The sequence below is a fragment of the Nerophis ophidion genome, linkage group LG14 (genome assembly GCF_033978795.1).
Source record: "Nerophis ophidion isolate RoL-2023_Sa linkage group LG14, RoL_Noph_v1.0, whole genome shotgun sequence".
NCBI lineage: Eukaryota > Metazoa > Chordata > Actinopteri > Syngnathiformes > Syngnathidae > Nerophis > Nerophis ophidion.
This window is the reverse complement of record NC_084624.1, coordinates 35,229,036-35,248,990: the sequence shown is the minus strand read 5'-3', so window position 1 is coordinate 35,248,990 and position 19,955 is coordinate 35,229,036. Positions and strand designations below refer to the sequence as shown.

At 37.5% G+C, this 19,955-nt stretch overlaps 1 protein-coding gene across 1 annotated transcript in view; it reads right to left on the bottom strand.

The window, feature by feature from the left end:
* wnt9a (wingless-type MMTV integration site family, member 9A) overlaps positions 1-19,955 on the bottom strand; it is a 71,350-nt gene that overhangs the window by 13,170 nt on the left and 38,225 nt on the right. The window contains exons 2-3 of the mRNA XM_061920553.1: positions 6,288-6,547; positions 1,542-1,804 (exon numbers count right to left, since the gene is read on the bottom strand). Of these exons, the coding sequence (XP_061776537.1) occupies positions 1,542-1,804; positions 6,288-6,547 (523 nt within the window). The remainder of the gene's footprint in view (positions 1-1,541; positions 1,805-6,287; positions 6,548-19,955) is intronic.

The window sequence follows — 19,955 nt, the reverse complement described above, 5'->3', positions numbered from 1 at the left end:
TATAGCTCTTGTCTCAAAGTAGGTGTAATGTCACCATCTGTCACATCACACCGTGACTTATTTTGAGTTTTTTGCTGTTTTCCTGTGCGTATAGTTTTACTTCTTGTATTGCGCTCCTGTTTTGGTGTTTTTTTCTCTTTTTTTTGGTATTTTCCTGTAGCAGTTTAATGTCTTCCTTTGAGCGGTATTTCCCGCATCTACTTTGTTTTAGCAATCAAGAATATTTCAGTTGTTTTTATCCTTCTTTGTGGGGACATTGTTGATGGTCATGTCATAATGGGGTGTACTGGGGCGGTTTAACTCGGTTGGTAGAGTGGCCGTGCCAGCAACTTGAGGGTTGCAGGTTCAATTCCCGCTTCTGCCAACCTAGTCACTGCCGTTGTGTCCTTGGGCAAGACACTTTACCAACCTGCTCCCAGTGCCACCCACACTGGTTTGAATGTAACTTAGATATCGGGTTTCACTATGTAAAGCGCTTTGAGTCACTAGAGAAAAAGCACTATATAAATATAATTCACTTCACTTCACATTGTGGACGCCGTCTTTGCTCCACAGTAAGTCTTTGCTGTCGTCCAGCATTCTGTTTTCGTTTACTTTTTAGCCAGTTCAGTTTTAGTTATCATGAATTGATTAACACGCATTAATCAAGTTGAACAATTTACTCGGGTATTACCATTTAGTGGTCAATTGTTCAGAATATTTACTGTACTGTGCTATCTACTAAAAAGTTTCAGTCAAGTTTTGTTCTGCATAGTCTTCCCTAAACTTCAATGCCTTTTCTTAGGGGCACTCACCTTTCGTTTATTTTTGATTTAAGCATTGGATACCGTTTTACCTGCATGCTGTCTCCCGCTGTTTTCGACAGCCGGTAGCAATTAGCTACCGGCTGGCACCTACTGATATGGAAGAGTATTACACGGTTACTAAGCACTGACACTCAAAAACAACACATAACTTGTATAAATATTGGTTTTCAAAAAATATTTTTAACCCAAATAGGTGAAATTAGATCATCTCCCACGGCACACCAGACTGTATCTCACGACACTACGCGGCACAGTGGTTGAAAAACAGTGTACTATACTATACTAAAACCGGTATACCATACAACCCTACTTACAGTATTACTAAAGCATCAGAAATAGGGTGAACAAATGTATCTGCAACATAGATTGTATTTAATTTATGTATTTCATTTCATCATGTTCTTTAATGAATAGCAAGGTGAGACAGATTGTCGTAAAATTGTTGTTTGACTGTTTCATTACGCTGATTTAAAGCATTCCTCAACAAAAGATAGAATCTGCTGCCACTTAAATTAAGTCATAGCAGAATAATGATTGTGTATCTTATTAGCTAATAAATCACTGTTGCCGAGGAACATATGGAAGGGGTGTGCCTGTGTGATTTAATGACACTCAAAAACACGATGGATTAGAACAAGATGGGAACAAGCGATTACAGTCTTCTGATGCGTTTAAACTCCGTAACCTAAATTAATGAGAAAGGTTTGCGCTGGTGAGACCAGCATGGAAGCTCACCTTCAGGCCGACGTTGGTGTTGTGCATGTCCACGCGAGCGCGGAGGTCCTTGTTAGAGCGTTTGCCCAGGAAGTCTTTGACAAACTTGTTGGCGTATTTGAGGTTATCCCCGCAGCCGCCCCACTGCCACGCTTTGCGGTTCTCCAGGTCGGGGGCCTCGTCGCACGTGCAGCGCTCCATGCGCCCCGCGCTGCAAGCTTTGGCCATGGCGTGGGTCAGACCCGCCGAGGAGATGGCGTACAAGAAAGACGTCTCTTTGAATCCTGGGGGTGAAAACAGTTTTGTAGGTTAAGGATATAGAATGGACTGAATGAACGTTTCTAGCTTTTAGGCGCAGTTATTTTCCAAACCTATGGTGGATTCCTAAAAAAAATGTTTTCTGTAAAATGCTGTCAGCTTGTGTGTATTGGTAATCAAGAAATAAGTAATTCTTGGCCAATATCTTTTTGTTTCGGGTTTGTTGTGTTCGTTAACAGAGTAGTTTATGTTCGGTATATGTCGATATTACAGTTATATTGTGTGAATGCTGAAAAGCAAAACAACTCATATATTTATTTTTATTACTATTGTTCAGTGTGATTAGTCATATAACTTGGTTTGTGACAGCTGTTAACTGTTAGCATGATAGCAAGCTAACTTAAAGGCCTACTGAAACCCACTACTACCCACCACGCAGTCTGATAGTTTATATATCAATGATGAAATATTAACATTGCAACACATGCCAATACGGCCTTTTTAGTTGACTAAATTGCAATTTTAAATTTCCCGGGAGTTTTTTCTTGAAAACGTCGCGTAATGATGACGTGTACACGTGACGTCACGGGCTGTTAGGAAATATGAGCGCTGCGCGCACACACAGCTAAAAGTCGTCTGCTTTAACCACATAATTACACAGTATTTTGGAGATCTGTGTTGCTGAATCCTTTGCAATTCATTCAATTAATATTGGAGACGTCAAAGTAGAAAGATGAAGTTGGGAAGCTTTAGCCTTTAGCCACACAAACACACGGTGATTCCTTGTTTAAAATTCACGGAGGTGAAACTTTACTATGGATCACAGCGAACATGGATCCTGACCGAAAGTTAACCAGCAGGTTTCGGTGAGAAAATTGTGGTAAAAAGTCACTTCTTACCGGAGATCAGCTGAGCTTGTGCCGCCCATAAAGCTCCCGTCGACTTCCCTGAGACACTGCGCGTCAACACACCCGTGGACACACATCTCCGACTATCAGGTACTGTTAAACTCACTAAAACACTAGCAACACAATAGAAAGATAAGGGATTTCCCAGAAAGATTCTAGTAAATGTGTCTAAAAACATCTGAATCGGTCCCAATGCAATCGCGTTTTTTTTTTTTTCCAGTCCGTCGCTATCAATATCCTCAAACACAAATCTTTCATCCTCGCTCAAATTAATGGGGAAATTGTCGTTTTCTCGGTCCGAATCGCTGTTTTTGTTGGAGGCTCCCATTAAAATCAATGTGAATATGTGAGGAGCCATCAACATGTGACGTCATCGTCTGCGACTTCCGGTAGAGGCAGGGCTTTTCTCCAGTTGCGAACTTTATCGTGGATGTTCTCTACTAAATCCTTTCAGCAAAAATATGGCAATATCGCGAAATGATCAAGTATGACACATAGAATGGACCTGCTATCCCCGTTTAAATAAGAAAATCTCCTTTCATTAGGCCTTTAAGCATGCTAACTTTTTCCATCAAATTTTACACTTTATTTCTCGATTTCCGCAGCCATGCACCCTACAGCTGTGTTACTCGAAATGTGAGACATGCTAACTGTTAGCCTGCCGTCATTAGCACACATGCAAACGTTAGCATTTTTATGTAAGCGTGCTCACGTTTTAGGCTAGCTCTTTAGCTCTTTTTGTAAAGTTACACCTTATGCTCACAGATTCTGACACTTGATACCATCTTCAAAGTACAGCGGCTTCCGGCAACCCCCGGCCAGAAGTCCAGGACACAGATAACCGGCCCATTGAAATTTCGGTGGGAATTTTCTTGTTTTTGTTACTATTCTTCAGTGAGATTTTTTTCTGTCCGCATTATTCTTCCACAGTTTACATCTGATCGAAACCCCAACATTTTTTAGCCGATATCAACCGTTCCACCACAAATATATTCCACTTGGTCAGGATAGGCTATTTATTTTTTATACCAGAAAACATAATCCCAGATTTCCCGCTTTTCCAGAACACTTTTTCTCCACTAAAAAGTGTTACTACTTCAACATTTTTCAAACAAGTAAAAAAAAATTCCAACACAGATCCATTTGGCTGATTTAGGGCAATTTGGCAATTTTCCATATTGCCTAAAATTCCCAGTTTTCCCAATTTCAATTTTTGCAACGTCAAAAAGCTCCTTGCCAATGTTAGTTAATGCTAGCATGTTAATATCAGATTGCTAACTTTTATAACACATTTTGCAGGTCTTCACCGCAGAGTCACATAATTTGGTGTTTGACACATGCTAACTGTTAACATGCTAGCATACTAACATTTGCACGCTAACTCTTTTGTTCATTTTACAAGCCTACACCTCAGAATCATATAACTTGGTACTTGACACATGTTAACTTTTGGCACGCTAATGTTACCATGCAAACTCTTTTAGGTAATTTTCCAGCTGTACACTTTAGAGTCATATAACTCTGTGCTTGAGACATTCTAATGATAGCATGTAAAAGTTAGAACATTAGCAAGCTAACTTTTTTAGCTAATTTTAGAGACGTACACGTCAGAGTCTTATCACTTGGTGCTTTATATATGCTAACTGTTAAGCATGTAAAAGTCAGCTAATGCTAGCATGCTAACTTTTTTATATATGTTCGCAACCATACACCTCCGAGTTAAATAACTCGTTACTTGACGCAGGCTACTTTCTTTTTAGCTAATTTTGCAGGTGTACACCTTAGAGCAGTGCTTCTTAACCTCGTTGGAGGTACTGAACCCCACCAGTATCATCTGGCATTCGCCATACCCTTCTTTAGTGAAAAATACAATTTAAATGTTTTTTTCAAATTTAAGACAGAGTTACCGTATTTTTCGGACTATAAGTCGAGGTTTTTTTCATAGTTTGGCCGTGGGTGTGACTTACACTCCGAAGCGACTTATAGTCCGAAAAATACGGTATATGTTTCTGGTAACACTTTAGTATGGGGAACATATTCTAAGTAACAAATACTTAATTTAGAGTTTTTTGGACACCAGGGGAACATATTCTAAGTAGGGCTGCAACGAACAACTAATTTGATAATCGATTAATCTGTCGATTATTACTTCGATTAATCGATTAATAATCGGATAAAAGAGGCAAACTACATTTCGATCCTTTCCGGTATTTTATTGAAAAACAGCATACTGGCACCAAACTTATTTTGATTATTGTTTCTCAGCTGTTTGTAAATGTTGCAGTTTATAAATAAAGGTTTATTAAAAAAAAAAAATATATATATATATATATATGTATATATATGTATTTTTTTATTTTTTTATTTATTTTTTTATTTTTTTATTTAAATAGATTAGAAAAGTAGCCTCTGCGTATGCGCATCACATCGATCCAACGAATCGATGACTAAATTAATCGCCAACTATTTTTATAATCGATTTTAATCGATTTAATCGATTAGTTGTTGCAGTCCTAATTCTAAGTAACAAAGACTTCATTTAGAGTTATTTAAATAGGGTTAGGGTTAAAAGGTTAGGTCCAGGGTTAGAGAGTTAGGGTTATAATAAGGCAGTGCCGAATAAGGCATTAATACGTACTTAATAATGACTAGTTAAGAGCCAATGTGTTAATAATTTGCACGTTAATAAGCAACTAATTAATGGTGAATATGTTCCCCATACTAAAGTGTTACCATGTTTTTTTACTGGTGCTCAAAATGAACCGTGCATGAACATGTCCTTGTTCAAAGAACAAAACCAACACAGTGCATAAACTCACAACAAAATTACTTCTGCTGTTGCCGTATCCGTAATACGCCGATAGGGAGAAGTTTTTATTTACACGACGAGTCGGGTGTGTCTTCACCTCCGCCGAACCCCTGAGCCCGACTCACCGAAACCCTAGGGGTCGATCGAACACAGGTTAAGAACCACTGCCTTAGAGTCATATAACTCGGTACTTGACCCATGCTAAATGCCATTGTTAGCGTGTTAGCTAGTTTTGCTAAAGCTGCATATTTTGTACTTTACCACTACCTGGCCAGCGCGCTGCCTGTTAGCATTTCAATTCAGCTTCAGATTTTCAGCATTCACAAGCAATTTCTTCCCAAATTGCATATTTTAGTTTTTAATAAAGTTTGAACATTTCTGTTTTTTTTTTGGTCTTGAGCTGGAAGAATCTTGGAAACGTGCCCTCTTCTGTTAATTTTGACCCCAAATAATCCTACACCTGCAGGTTTAATTGCTCAGAGTAGCATTAATTTAATAGTTAATAATGTCATGTTTTGGTCTTTTGATTAGGATCATACAAAATAAATCCCTTTTCATTTTGCATGTACAGCAATACATTTCCAGAAACATGGTGGACATCCAGCTGTGAAAACATAATATTTTGCCAAGAAAACGTTACAATTTGACATTATGACAAAGCTGTGAGGGTGTAATCCCGAAATGTCGTATTTTTTTACTAATTACATTACCTTTTGTGCAGAGTCCTGCAAAATTCTCACGAGGACAGTTTCTACTCACTAAAACATGGCCTTGAAGGAACCCTTCCCGTACCTCTCTTGAGTATGTTGGCTCGGTGGCGCCCCTCCAAGGTGCAGTTCCACCTCTCGAAGCGGAATTGGTATTGGCATTCCAGGGCGCTCATTGTGATGGCCTCTCGCAGGGTCTCGGCCACGCCCGGGTCACGTCTGCACATCCTGCGCTGCTTCTTTTCCAGTTTGAGCCGGTCGCACAGCTTGTAGTGGGCCCGGCCCACGTTGTCATCCGGTAGAGAGTTCAGTGGCAGGATAGACAGCGGCTCATTACCTGTCAGCCTAAAGAAACAACAAAGCACGGATATGATTTAGAGCAGGCCTAGTCTCTGTTAGTGGCACTTTTATATGCAAGAAATGATTGGTGGGCAACAGACCAGGAAAACTGAAATACAGTCTTACTGCGTATTTTACTTCCAACAACACAAATCCTTCAAGATTCAATATAAAAGTTCACTACCGAACTAAAATTTTAACCATCTCACATATGCAGCTTCTTAAATCAACCAAAATGCTTGGATTAGTTTCCCGCTCTTGTTGCTAGGCAGAATTCCTGGGAGACAATCATTTGCCCATAATTCAACAATATTATGCAATATGTTTTTTTAATTGTTACTCTAGCATTTATATATTTATCTTAATGTTTTTGATGTTTGTATTTTGCTTACACTCTCAACTTATTAATTTTATATTTACAGTATTATAAAAACGATAACTTTTATCCTTTTTTATCCTAATTATTCATTTTTGTCATACCTTTCCTTCACACAGCATAAACTATATAATATGTAGTTTCTTAAACTCCCAATTGCTTAATGATGTTTTATTTCCCCCAACACGTTCTTTTCTATCCAAAAAGGGAGTGAACAAAGCTGAATTGTCAAAACGTAAACAGCCAAAATATTGAATGATTATTAATAGACGCAGGAGGAGAGGTTACAATTAAAAAAAATATGCTTCTATCTCCTATTTTGCAGACATGTTGAATTGTGCAAATGTACCACGTGATGTCATTTAAGTCTGAAACAAACAAACATTACGATACAATTAAAATGTGGAAAGACTATGTTACTATAACAATCCACAAGGTTAATATAGTTGGCTTCTCTTTCTTCCCCTCCATTTATCTGCTTTCTTTTGTATTTCAAGTTATCATTTCATATATGTATTATTGCATTTGAACAATTGTATTGTTGATAATAGAGGTAATTATTGTTATCATTCATTATCAATAGTGCTATTTCTATTGGTATTTGTAGTGTAATAATGTTCATTGTCATTTCTGTTTTATTATTTATTTCACTAACTGCTTCTTTCCGATCACTTTCACCATCATATTTAGACATATCCTATTTGCTGATGTAATTCTGTCGTTGTTATTGTTGTGTTTGCTGTTGTTGTTGTCTCTCTGTCTTATCCCCCTCGTCTTCATGTTTTCTCTTTCTATCCCCTCCTGCTGCGGCCCGGCTGCGCCAAATAATATTACAAATCCATTTAATAGAGTCAGATACAAATAAGATAAGTATCCCACATTTATCTTTTGTAAAGTAAATCAGTAGAGCTGATATGGGCATTTACATCAACAATATGAATTCCCTGAGTAGCTGGACAGGACCAAAAACAAAATAAAATGTGGAAAAACTAGGGGTTGATGTTCATTCATACACATTCATTACGTTATGTATTAAGTATAAAAGACAGAAAAATGGTGGGGTACTGCCCTTCCAGTCTCAATGCTGCTGGTTCCTGCACTACCAGTCAAATGTCCATATGGAGTCTACTGACGGATATAAGTTGCAACTGTACGAGGCTAAGTGTTAGAAATGGCAACAGCGGAGGATGCAAGTGCATGTACGAGACAGTCTGCCCCACAACAAGAGGATAGAGGAAAATGGAGCTTATTGACTACAATGGCAGACTCGCGCAAAGTCATATTTGCCATAGATGGAGATATCCGCTGACAACTCCAATGGAAAAACAAATTGGGAAAATTCCAAATGTGGGAAGGCAAGATTGTTTTATAAATATACCCGCAATGCCTCAATGGTTTGATTTCAAATTTTCGGGACTTATGCAGATTCGAAATATACAAAAACAGGTATTAATAGGTTTGATTGATTGATTGAAACTTTTATTTGTAGATTGTACAGTACAGTACATAATCCGTACAATTGACCACTAAATGGTAACACCCAAAGTTTTTCAACTAGTTTAAGTCGAGGTCCACCTTAATCAATTCATGGTACAAATATATACTATCAGCATAATACAGTCATCACAGGTAAAATATGTTTTGGAGAACAGGTCCCCTTTAAAGAGCAACTGCACTTTTTTTTAATATTGCCTGTCATTAACAATCATTATGTAAGACAAGCACACATATATTGTTTTTCTTTTATGAAGCTAACTGTAGAGCCAATGGGAGTCGCTATATTTCACTTATAAAGCGCTGTAAAAAAAACACACAAACACCTCCATTAATGTTTTATCTACTGTAAATACTGTAAGTATGTATGTATATATATATATATATATATATATATATATATATATATATATATGTGGTAACGTTCACATTTAAAATAACATGTTATATATACATATTTTGCCCATTTTAAGCACAAAGCGACATATTATTACACAGACGCATGACAAAGTTTGCTATTTCCTCAATAAGAAACGCCACTAATCATGGCAGACATCTTGAGAGCCAACAACGACTACTTTTGGACATAGGATGATCAAAAACCTTATATTTCTTAGCCTGAACATAAGGAGGATGATCTACATGTTTTAGAAACTGTGTGCTATACAGATCCAGCTTTAGTGAAACACTATGTCTCATGCAGCAGCATTGCGAAGCGCTGAACACGAATTAAAAAGTATGAAAATGTTAAAACAATCACATACTGTACAATGTCTGCTCTCACTGGTATGCCAACTAATGGGCTGTCCATATCTTCCTGTTTAGATGAAGAGTTAATCATAAAAGGTGTCCGCAAACAAGCGTTTTTTTTGGTGTCTTCCTTGCAATCTCCAGGTCTAAGTTAAATGTCAAAGTTGACCATCTTAGATTTTTCGAATCAGAAAGACAGCAGCTCATAATGATCATGGCAGCTTTGTGAATGAAACAGAATGAAAACAGTGTGTTGGCGTCAGTATTCCGTCAGTAGGGAGCGCCCATCATACTCACTGATCAGAGCCGTGTATAAAGAGAGTATGACGGACTAAACAACAGGCGCCATGATTGCTACCAATGATGCATGCAATTGCTGTCACATTGACGTTAGTTTTTCTGATAAAATAAACAAAAAAAAATGTGGATATATAGTTCTAAACATACTCCAGCTAATAAACATACCAAAAAAAACATGCTTTTATTCCTTGAAAGTATAATTTTGCTCTGCTGCTACATTCCTGCAGTGTTTCGTGACCAGCAGGCACTCAGAAACACACCCGCAAAAAATGTACTTATTACCCTCATTTTGCCAAAATCTTCACTAGCTTTGGGCCAACAATCATGAAGAAAATGTGACTTTTGTGTGAGGTATGTCAACTGTGGTGTCTGCCTCCAATCTATTTGTAATCACTCATTATGTTTTATTCTAACTCTTTCGTTTCTGTAACATGCTAAGTGAATAACTGTATGTTTGTAGTTATTTCCCCATATTTCTGCACGATAACTCAGATATGGTAACTCTGGTGATCAGTGGAGAACATTTTTGATCCAGAACATATTTTTCTTTATTCATTATTGGCATATTTCTTGCCACTTTATGTTATATATTTTTTGTAATTACCTGTTCATTTTGTCATCTAATGTTACATCCAAAATTGGTGTTGTATACTCTTCTAATGTCTGTCTATTTGTGTGTGACTTTCTCTTTTATTGTTACCGAATTACATTATTCTAATTTTACACACTAAAAAATGTTGGGTTAAAAAATAACCTAATTTTAACCCAACTGCTGGTTCAGAAAAGGACAAATCCCTTATTTGAGTTAATTTAACTAAATTTTTTCAACCCAACTTTTTGCGTTGATTTATTTAACCAAAAAGTTAAATTATGATAACTTAATGTTGGGTTATTCCCAACCAAACTATTGGGTTGAATTATTCAACCCAAAAGTTGAGTTTCTGCTAACTCAATGTTGGTTGATTGAAAATAATGTTAATGAGAATACTACATAATAAAATTCCCTTTAAGAAAAAAGTGACTTTTTAATGAAAAAAAAGCCTTTTACCGACGAAAAACAACCCAAAAATTTGGAAAACCTAGAAATGTTGTTGAAATGATACCCTTGTAACCCAAAAAATTGATTGCTCTTTATAAAAAAAACTCCAAAATGTAACCCAACTTCTAAATTGGGTTATCAATATAACCCAGCATTTTTTAGTGTGTACTGATATTCAAAGAGTCTGTTTTTGTCAAACCATCTCTTTAACTTATTGATTTTTTCTGTTATTAATGGTATGATCTTCTGTGTTTTCTCTTGAACAAAACGCAGACATTGTGTCGCGTGTTTACCTTGCACAAGACGCTGCAATCAGTGGCTCTTAAGTGTTGATGGCGAACCTTCACTTCCCATACTTGTCTTCTTTCCGGATTTTTTGGGAAGCGATGTAAAAGCTTTCCACAACTCTCGCGGGTGGAGCAGCCCTATGCTGCACAAAGGGGCATTTCTATGTATCGAAAAACTAACAAGGAGGCCCCTCAAATACATAGGATAAACTTAAAGCTGGTAGCAGTCATGGTTCCTCTATAGTAGACCTGGGCAATTTAATGCCCGCCGGACATTCCCAAATATTTGTTTTAAATCTTTAAGATGAAAACTGTAACTGCCGTTATGATGTGCAGTGATTTTTTTAAATGACCGTAAGTCTACTAGTTACTACGGTCATCTAAGTCACAGAAGCTTAGACGAGGCACCACAAGCAGTGTGGGTGGAGAGCGTTTCCACAGAGTGTTTCCAGGGCGGCCAGCCTGAAATGCGGGTGTCAGGGACAGACGCGGAAGGAGATTTTACAACAAAGTTCTAAGGCTTAGCGATTAATCAGATTTTAGGTGTTTTTTGGGTTTTTTTACCCTTTGCGTTCATATTTTGCTGTTTGTTGCATTTTTGTTGTGTTTCGCTTGATTGTAAAATATGTCGATCGAGAGGGGATGTGTCGTTCATATGTTGTCAATATTCAGTGTTTTATCATTCATAGTTAATATTGTAAATCCCACATTCTTTATTTTCATGTACAAACCCAGTTTCCATATGAGTTGGGAAATTGTGTTAGATGTAAATATAAACGGAATACAATGATTTGCAAATCATTTTCAATCCATATTCAGTTGAATATGCTACAAAGACAACATATTTGATTTTCAAACTGATAAACATTTTTTTTTTTGCAAATAATTATTAACTTTAGCAACACGTGACAAAGAAGTTGGGAAATGTGGCAATAAATACTAATAAAGTTGGGGAATGCTCATCAAACACTTATTTGGAACATCCCACAGGTGTGCAGGCTAAATGGGAATAGTTGGGTGCCATGATTGGGTATAAGAGCAGCTTCCATGAAATGCTAAGCAATTCACAAACAAGGATGGGGCGAGGGTCACCACTTTGTAAGCAAATTGTCGAACAGTTTTGAACAACATTTCTCAACGAGCTATTGCAAGGAATTTAGGGATTTTACCATCTACGGTCCGTAAAATCATCAAAAAGTTCAGATAATCTGGAGAAATCACAGCATGTAAGCGATGATAATACGGACTTTAGATCCCTCAGGCGGTACTGCATCAAAAACCGACATCAGTGTGTAAAGGATATCACCACATGGGCTCAGGACCACTTCATAAAACCACTGTCAGTAACTACAGTTGATTGCTACATCTGGAAGTGCAAGTTAAAACTCTACTATGCAAAGCCAAACCCATTTATCAACAATATCCTGAAACGCCGCCGGCTTGGCTGGGCCCGAACTCACCTAAGATGGACTGATGCAAAGTGGAAAAGTGTTATGTGGTCTGACGAGTCCACAATTCAAATTATATTTGGAAACAGAGGATGTGGTCTCCTCCAGAAGAAAGACGAAAATAACCATTCAGATTGTTATAGGCGCAAAGTTCAAAAGCCAGCATCTGTGATGGTATGGGGGTGCATTAGTGCCCAAGGCATGGGTAACTTACACATCTGTGAAGGCACCATTAATAATGAAAGGTCCATACAGGTTTTGGAGCAACATATGTTGTCATCCAAGCAACGTTATCATGAACGCCCCTGCTTATTCCAGCAAGACTAGTGTTCCAACAGCGTGGCTTCGTAAAAAAAGAGTGTGGGTACTTTCCTGGCCCACCTGCAGTCCAGACCTGTCTCCCATCGAAAATGTGTGGCGCATTTTGAAGCGTAAAATACGACAGCGGAGACCCCGGACTGTTGAACGACTGAAGCTCTACATAAAACAAGAATGGGAAAGAATTCCACTTTCAAAGCTTCAACAATTAGTTTCCTCAGTTCCCAAACGTTTATTGACTGTTGTTAAAAGAAAAGGTGATGTAACACAGTGGTGAACATGCCCTTTCCCAACTACTTTGGCACGTGTTGCAGCCATGAAATTCTAAGTTAATTATTATTTTCAAAAAAAAAATAAAATTTATGAGTTTGAACATCAAATATCTTGTCTTTGTAGTGCATTCAACTGAATATGGGTTGAAAAGGATTTGCAATTCATTGTATTCAGTTTATATTTACATCTAACACAATTTCCCAACTCATATGGAAATGGGGTTTGTACACTTTGGGTCTCATTCAGTTAAAAAACGTATTTAGCAGTCAATCAAACATTGTGAAGTTTTGTATTAGTGTTCCTAAAAATAGATATACCGGCCCCCAGACAAATTATTTTCTCAAAATTTGGCCCCCGAGTCAAAATACCGTATTTTTTGGAGTATAAGTCGCTCCAGAGTATAAGTGGCACCTGCCGAAAATGCATAAGAAAGAAGGGAAAAAACATATATAAGTCGCACTAGAGAATAAGTCGCATTTTTTGGGGAAATGTATTTGATAAAACCCAACATAAAGAATAGAGATTTGAAAGGCAATTTAAAATAAATAAAGAATAGTAAACAACAGGCTGAATAAGTGTACGTTATATGACGCATAAATAACCAACTGAGAAGGTGCCTGGTATGTTAACGTAACATATTATGGTAAGAGTCATTCAAATAACTATAACATATAGAACATGCTATACGTTTACCAAACAATCTGTCACTCCTAATCGATAAATCCGATGAAATCTTATACGTCTAGTCTCTTACGTGAATGAGTTAAATAATATTACATGATATTTTACGGTAATGTGTTAATAATTTCACACATAAGTCGCTCCTGAGTATAAGTCGCACCTCCGCCCAAACTATGAAAAAAACTGCAACTTATAGTCCGAAAAATACGGTAATTGCCCAGGCTTGCCCTGTAGTCACATGAGTGCCTTTTGACCAACCATTGAGGAGATCGCCTGAAACCGTGTTGGTCACACTCTTTTTATACGCGACTCTGACACTGACCTGTTGAGCAAATCGATCTACAGCTGTGTTGTGTAGACCATACCGCAGGATTTACACTCTCATTATAGATGTGCCCAGAGTATTTACGGTACTTGAGTTTTTAACGCCGCTCAGCTCGCAGCTGCATGGTGAACATGTGGTTGGACTCACACTCGTCTCTCCTCAGTTTATTTAAGGGAAGCGTATACAAAAACAAACAAGCCAGGCCCCTGCCACAGAACTGGCAGGGCCCCCCCCCCCCGAAGAGCAGCGTTCTGAGGCTGTGCGATGCCGGGAGCGCGGAGCTACTTGCGTAAACACACACAGGGGACATGACAGTCAGCCTGTGACCACTTTGGTCACGATGACTGACAGGCTTGGCACTCGAGCTGCTTATTATGTGTAATCTCCGGCATCCTTTTGCACCCTTAGAGTGAAACCAAAAAATAAACTGATTCGGAGGAGTCACAAAAGGCACACGTTTTTATGGAAACACAAGTTTTATGATCCGCATTGTTCAGTGGAACAAGCTGTTCCATTGGCTGTTCCCATCTGTTTGTATTTACAGATGTTCCCCATTTAAAATAACGGATACAGAAATAACCTGTTCATGTGTCACATTGTCACACAGCCTTTGCAAACTAGATGAAGCAATTTCTGCAGAAATTGCATGTGAACGCTCCAATGCTAAAGATGAACTGAAATGATGGTGGAATGTTGAACACATGTTTAAAATAGGTTGAACGAATGTTGAAATGCTTTGGATGTTGAAGAGCAGGATCTGTACTGAAATCCAGAATGAATCGTGAAATGTTAAATGCATGTTAGAATAATTTAAATTAACCAAATATATATAAAATTTAGGTAGGGTTGTACGGTATACCAGTATTGGTATAGTACCGCAATACAAATGGATCATATCAGTATGATTATACCGCCTCTAAAAAGTACCAGTTCACCAACCTCCACCCGCCCGTCGTGTCATTGCTGGTTTTACTATCATAGGAGCAGGTTCAGCAGTACTTACAAGTAGACACGGTCTGTAGACAGAAAAGGGAAAATGGACGCATTTTGGCTTAAAAACTAATGATAAAGGTGAAGTTAAAACGCCCTCAGGAAGAGGTGCTTTAAGACATGGCGAGCTAGCTAGCGGCTAACGTCCAGCCGCAGTCTGCAGTGCACCGGCGTTATTAAGTAAACAAACGCCATTGGTGGATCTACACCTGACATCCACTGTAATGATACCAAGTACAGGAGTGTATCTAGTCGATACTACTATGATTACATGGATATTGTTTAGCATAACAAAAACTTTTTTCGTTTTAAAAAAATGTATATGATGTTTATAAACTCAGGAAATATGTCCCTGGACACATTAGAATACCAATGTATGTGTTGCGATCCGTGACTCGCATCTTCACATGTTGTTTATTTTTCCATCTTTATTTCATTCTCTTTCTGAACCACTTACTTCCTGTTTAGTCCGTCACCATGGTATTCATCAGTCCACCTGCTACTCCCGGTCCACACACACCTGTTTGTCTAATCACCCTCCTATTTAAGCCAGCCTCTTTGTTCATTTCTTTCTGGGTTCATAGTTTGCTCTCACGCAACTGTACGTCTGGTTTTGATTGTTTGCTTTCACGCAATTAGTATGTATATTCCCGCTAGCTTTTATGCTAGCCATTTGTTTATTCCAGCTCACATGCTGAGGAATTGTTTTTCTGTTTTTTGTGTGCTTTCGTGCCAGCTTAGTTGTTTACTTTTACTTCCTAGTTCTCATACTAGTGTTTTTGGTTTGCCTTTTCTTAAGCTCCAGTATTTCTGTTCAGAGCTCCTTTTTGTTATTTAGAATAAATGTATTATATCTTACCTCTTGCTGTATTCATGTCTACGCATCCACGAAGGGACATTCTCAGCAGCACTGTGCCGACCAGTCTTCACAGTATGATCCTTTAACTACTTGGTATCAGATTGTTACCTAAATTTGTGGTATTATCCAAAACTAATGTAAAGCATCCAAACAACAGAAGAATAAGTGATTATTAAATTTTAACAGAAGTGTAGATAGAACATGTTGAAACAGAAAGTAAGCAGATATTAACAGTAAATGAGCAAGTAGATTAATAATTCATTTTCTAACACTTGTCCTTAATAATTTTGACAAAATAATAAAATGGAAAATGACACTATATGTTACTGCATATGTCAGTTAGGAGCCTTTGTTTGCTTACTACTGCTAAAATACAAGTTGCCTTGTATGTTCACTATTTTATTTAAGAAACATGTTTATTGTAACGTAAGATTTTGGGTCAAATACAGCCAATAATGGCATTTTTTTGTGGTCCCCTTTATTGAGAAATGTATCAAACTACTGAAAAGTATCAAATTACATTTTGGTTTCGGGACAACACAACTCTTAGGTGTATATCTGTAAAATTAGATAAAAAAGTTTGCTTAGCATTCAAGCAAAACAGCATATTAGCAAGATAGCATATCACCAAATATTTGACTCTTCGGTGTATATGTGTGAAATTAGCCAAAAATGTTAGTACGCTAACATTAGCATGCTGACACGAGAAAGGGGCCTTATTATGCAAAACCAACTTCTCTAACCTATTGGTACCCGTGTATGTGTATTTGGGATCTGAATAAGTCCAGAAAATTTTAAATGAAACCGTGGAAAGATTGCAGTGATATTTATAAAATAATCTTGCCTTCCTTCCTACTCCCGCCAAACTGTCCGTTTGGAATTTGCCCCTTTTGTGACGTCGTCAGCGGATTATCCATACACGGTAAAAATCTACCCAAACATCCTTGCGCCAGTCAGCCATTATTAATTTATATAGGTACAACCACAGTATTTTCACAATGAAATATTAATTTCTTAAATATTTTTTCCCAAAAGTTTTTTTTCTATGCTATTATGCTTTTTTAGGCTTTTTATGGTTATGTTACCTCTAAACTAAACAACATTGATGCTCTTTCACCCTTTTTTCTCTATTTTTTGCCAAATAAGAATCGATAGAAGAACTGTTAAGAAACCGAATCGTTAAGCAGAATCGAAAGTGGAATTGGAACCCGAAAAATCTTATCAATTCCCATCCATAATTATAATCCGTTTGTGACGCGTTGGTCGCATGGTGATGTGGGTTTCGTTCTCCCAAGGATGCAGACGGGCTTCGGACACAGCGTGCAGGTAGGAAATGATTTATTTAAGAATAAAACAGACTTAGACAAAAACCAAAAGAGCTAGCATGGGAGCTAAAAAACACAAAAGGGCCTTACCATGGAAGCTAGCATAAACAGAACCGGGAACAAAAGTCGTCACTTGTTGCGTGTAGTAAATTAGGAAGCAAGGCAGACTGACGGGAGAAGGCAGGCTAAATAATGACAGTAATCACAACACAGATGCGCATCAGAAGCAAGCGGCAGGTGAAAACAATGAGCAACCATGGAAACAAACTGAGAGGAGCACAAACCGAAAAACAAATGAGTCCAAAACAAACAGAAAACACAAAAAGAATCAAAAATCTAAATCAGAATATGATCCGGGCAGCGGATCATAACACCGTTACCACATTCACGATGTAGACTGTAGCATAGCTTACTGTATAAGTATTGACATGGCATAAAATAGAAAAGCATTTTATGGTCAATATGGACTTGTCTATGTCTAGGATTTAGCATTGGAAAAATACAACTCAAAACTCATTTGCCCCTTTCAAAACGAACAGTTTTTAGAGACAGTCCAAAAGTCGCTTAAAAATAGGTATTTAAAGCAAAAATACATGCAAACCTTTGACTAAAGAACCATTATTACATGTTCTATTTTTAAAACACCACAAATTAGGTGTTTTGAAAATAGAAAAAAAATCAAAACTATGACCCTTTTAATAGTGAAAATGCGAGTGAGATAGCTTCAAGTCACAAACTATATGACTCTTAAGTGTACATCTGCAAAATTTGTTAAAAGAGTTAGCATGTTCACTTTAGGACGCTAGCATGCTAATTGGTAACATGCTACCAAAATAGCGTCAACTAACAAAATATATATGGCTCTTTGCTGTATGACAGTAAAATTAGCTTAAGAAAAAAGTTAGCATGTTAACTACCTAACTACCTAAAGATTTTCTATGCAAATTTAGACGCAAGTAAATGTTATTCTGATAAAAATGCTGTTCTTGCCACTAATCTCTTTGATGGTCATAGTTGTTTATAATCTTGAGTGTTTATTTAAACCAGTGGTCCCCAAACTACGGCCCGACGCTGGTGGGTTGTATCTGGCCCGCAAGTAGTCCCGAATAAAAAAAAAAAAAACATTTAGTTTAGTTTTTTTTTTGGGATTATACTTTTTTCAAGCCATTTGAGTGGTCCCTAAACTACGGTCCGCGGGCCAGATACGGCCCACCTCCAAAATCCGAGCCGCAGTTAATCGCGAGTAAAAAAAAAAAAAGAAAACAATTTTGACTTTTTTTTGTTATTATAATTTTTTATAATATATCCTTCCTAGCCAATCCATCAATCCGTTTTCTACCGCTTGCTACTCTCGGGTTGTCCTAGCTGCTCAGGCAAATCATATTGTCGAAAAATGCATTTTCTCATTGATAACGTGACGTCATCTCGATCACGACAAAGTGTCAGGTAACATATATATATATATATATATATATATATATATATATATATATATATATATATGTATATATATATATATATATATATATATATATATATATATATATATATATATATATATATATATATATATATATATATATATATATATATATATGTAGGTGTGGGAAAAAATCACAAGACTACTTCATCTGAAGTAGTCTTGTGATTTTTTCCCACACCTACATATTGCGCTCTACCACGGTATCGAGCACTATTCTCTGGATAATCCAATCAAGATATATATATATATATATATATATATATATATATATATATATATATATATATATATATATATATATATATATATATATATATATGTGTGTGTGTGTGTATGTATGTACTGTACGTATGTATACACACACACGTATGTACAGCCAGGCCCCTGGCCAATTTTTTTTAACCCAATGCGGCCCCGGAAAATTTGGGCACCCCTTATCTAAACCATGTCCTTCACTGCCATCTCTATCTCCTCAAAGGATCATCTTTGTAATCAATCACCAGCAAATATTAAGCAAAAATTCTGCTAGCTGGACACTTTGATTGATCAAAATGTTAACCGTCCACTTCCAACGTCGTTACCGCCTTTCAGACAAGACTATCAGCACTCGGGCAAGAGTCACCAGGTTTTCTTTAACAAGAGATTTGTTTTATTAAGTCAAATAACCGACTGAAGTGTTTCCCCCGGAGTCCTCGCTTTCATGCCGACGGCCTTAATGGCTTCCATATGCAGCAGTGATATTGTCTTAAGGGTACGTGTGCCGCATGCCTGGGAATGCGAGCAGTCCAAATCAAACGTGGTGGCGGAGGCATCGGGATCCGCTTTCAGATTGGGTCAAACGGTTTCCTTTTTACAATGCCTGTTTGCCTTTTCTTTAACTCGTCTGACAGCTATAGATTTTTGAAATGGAAACCTGGCAAGCTGTGTGTTGACGTTTGCCGCTCGACCGGCATACTTAGGAAAAGCATGTATCAAAATAAGCAGGGGCACTTTGACCTGAGACCAAGCGTTCCATATAACACATCTTTGGCGTATTTCAACAACAAACATTGTATTGTGTTCGATTATTTCTGCAGGGTAACATAACAATGCATCTTGTTGTCTGTGTACTACCTTTTTACTGTATGTAAATGATACCCCATTTGTACAAAACCAATGTGCCTTATCTTCATTGCCTACAAAACATATTAAAACAATTGGAAAATTATAATATATTTTTTAACAAACTGTAGCATGTGGAAGACCCATACGCAACTGTTAAGAATTCTCCATTTTTATATGGAGACTTTTATTTTGAAGAATTTCTTGACGTTGTCACGTCTCCTTCCTTTTCTGCAGGTGTCACTTCCGCTTCCTTTTTGACTTGTGTTAATATGTGGTAACTTCTTCTCTCTGCTACGTTAAATCGGTGCTCTAGTCCAGGGGTCCCCCAGAACCGGATACGGCCCGCAAGTGTCCAAATTCTG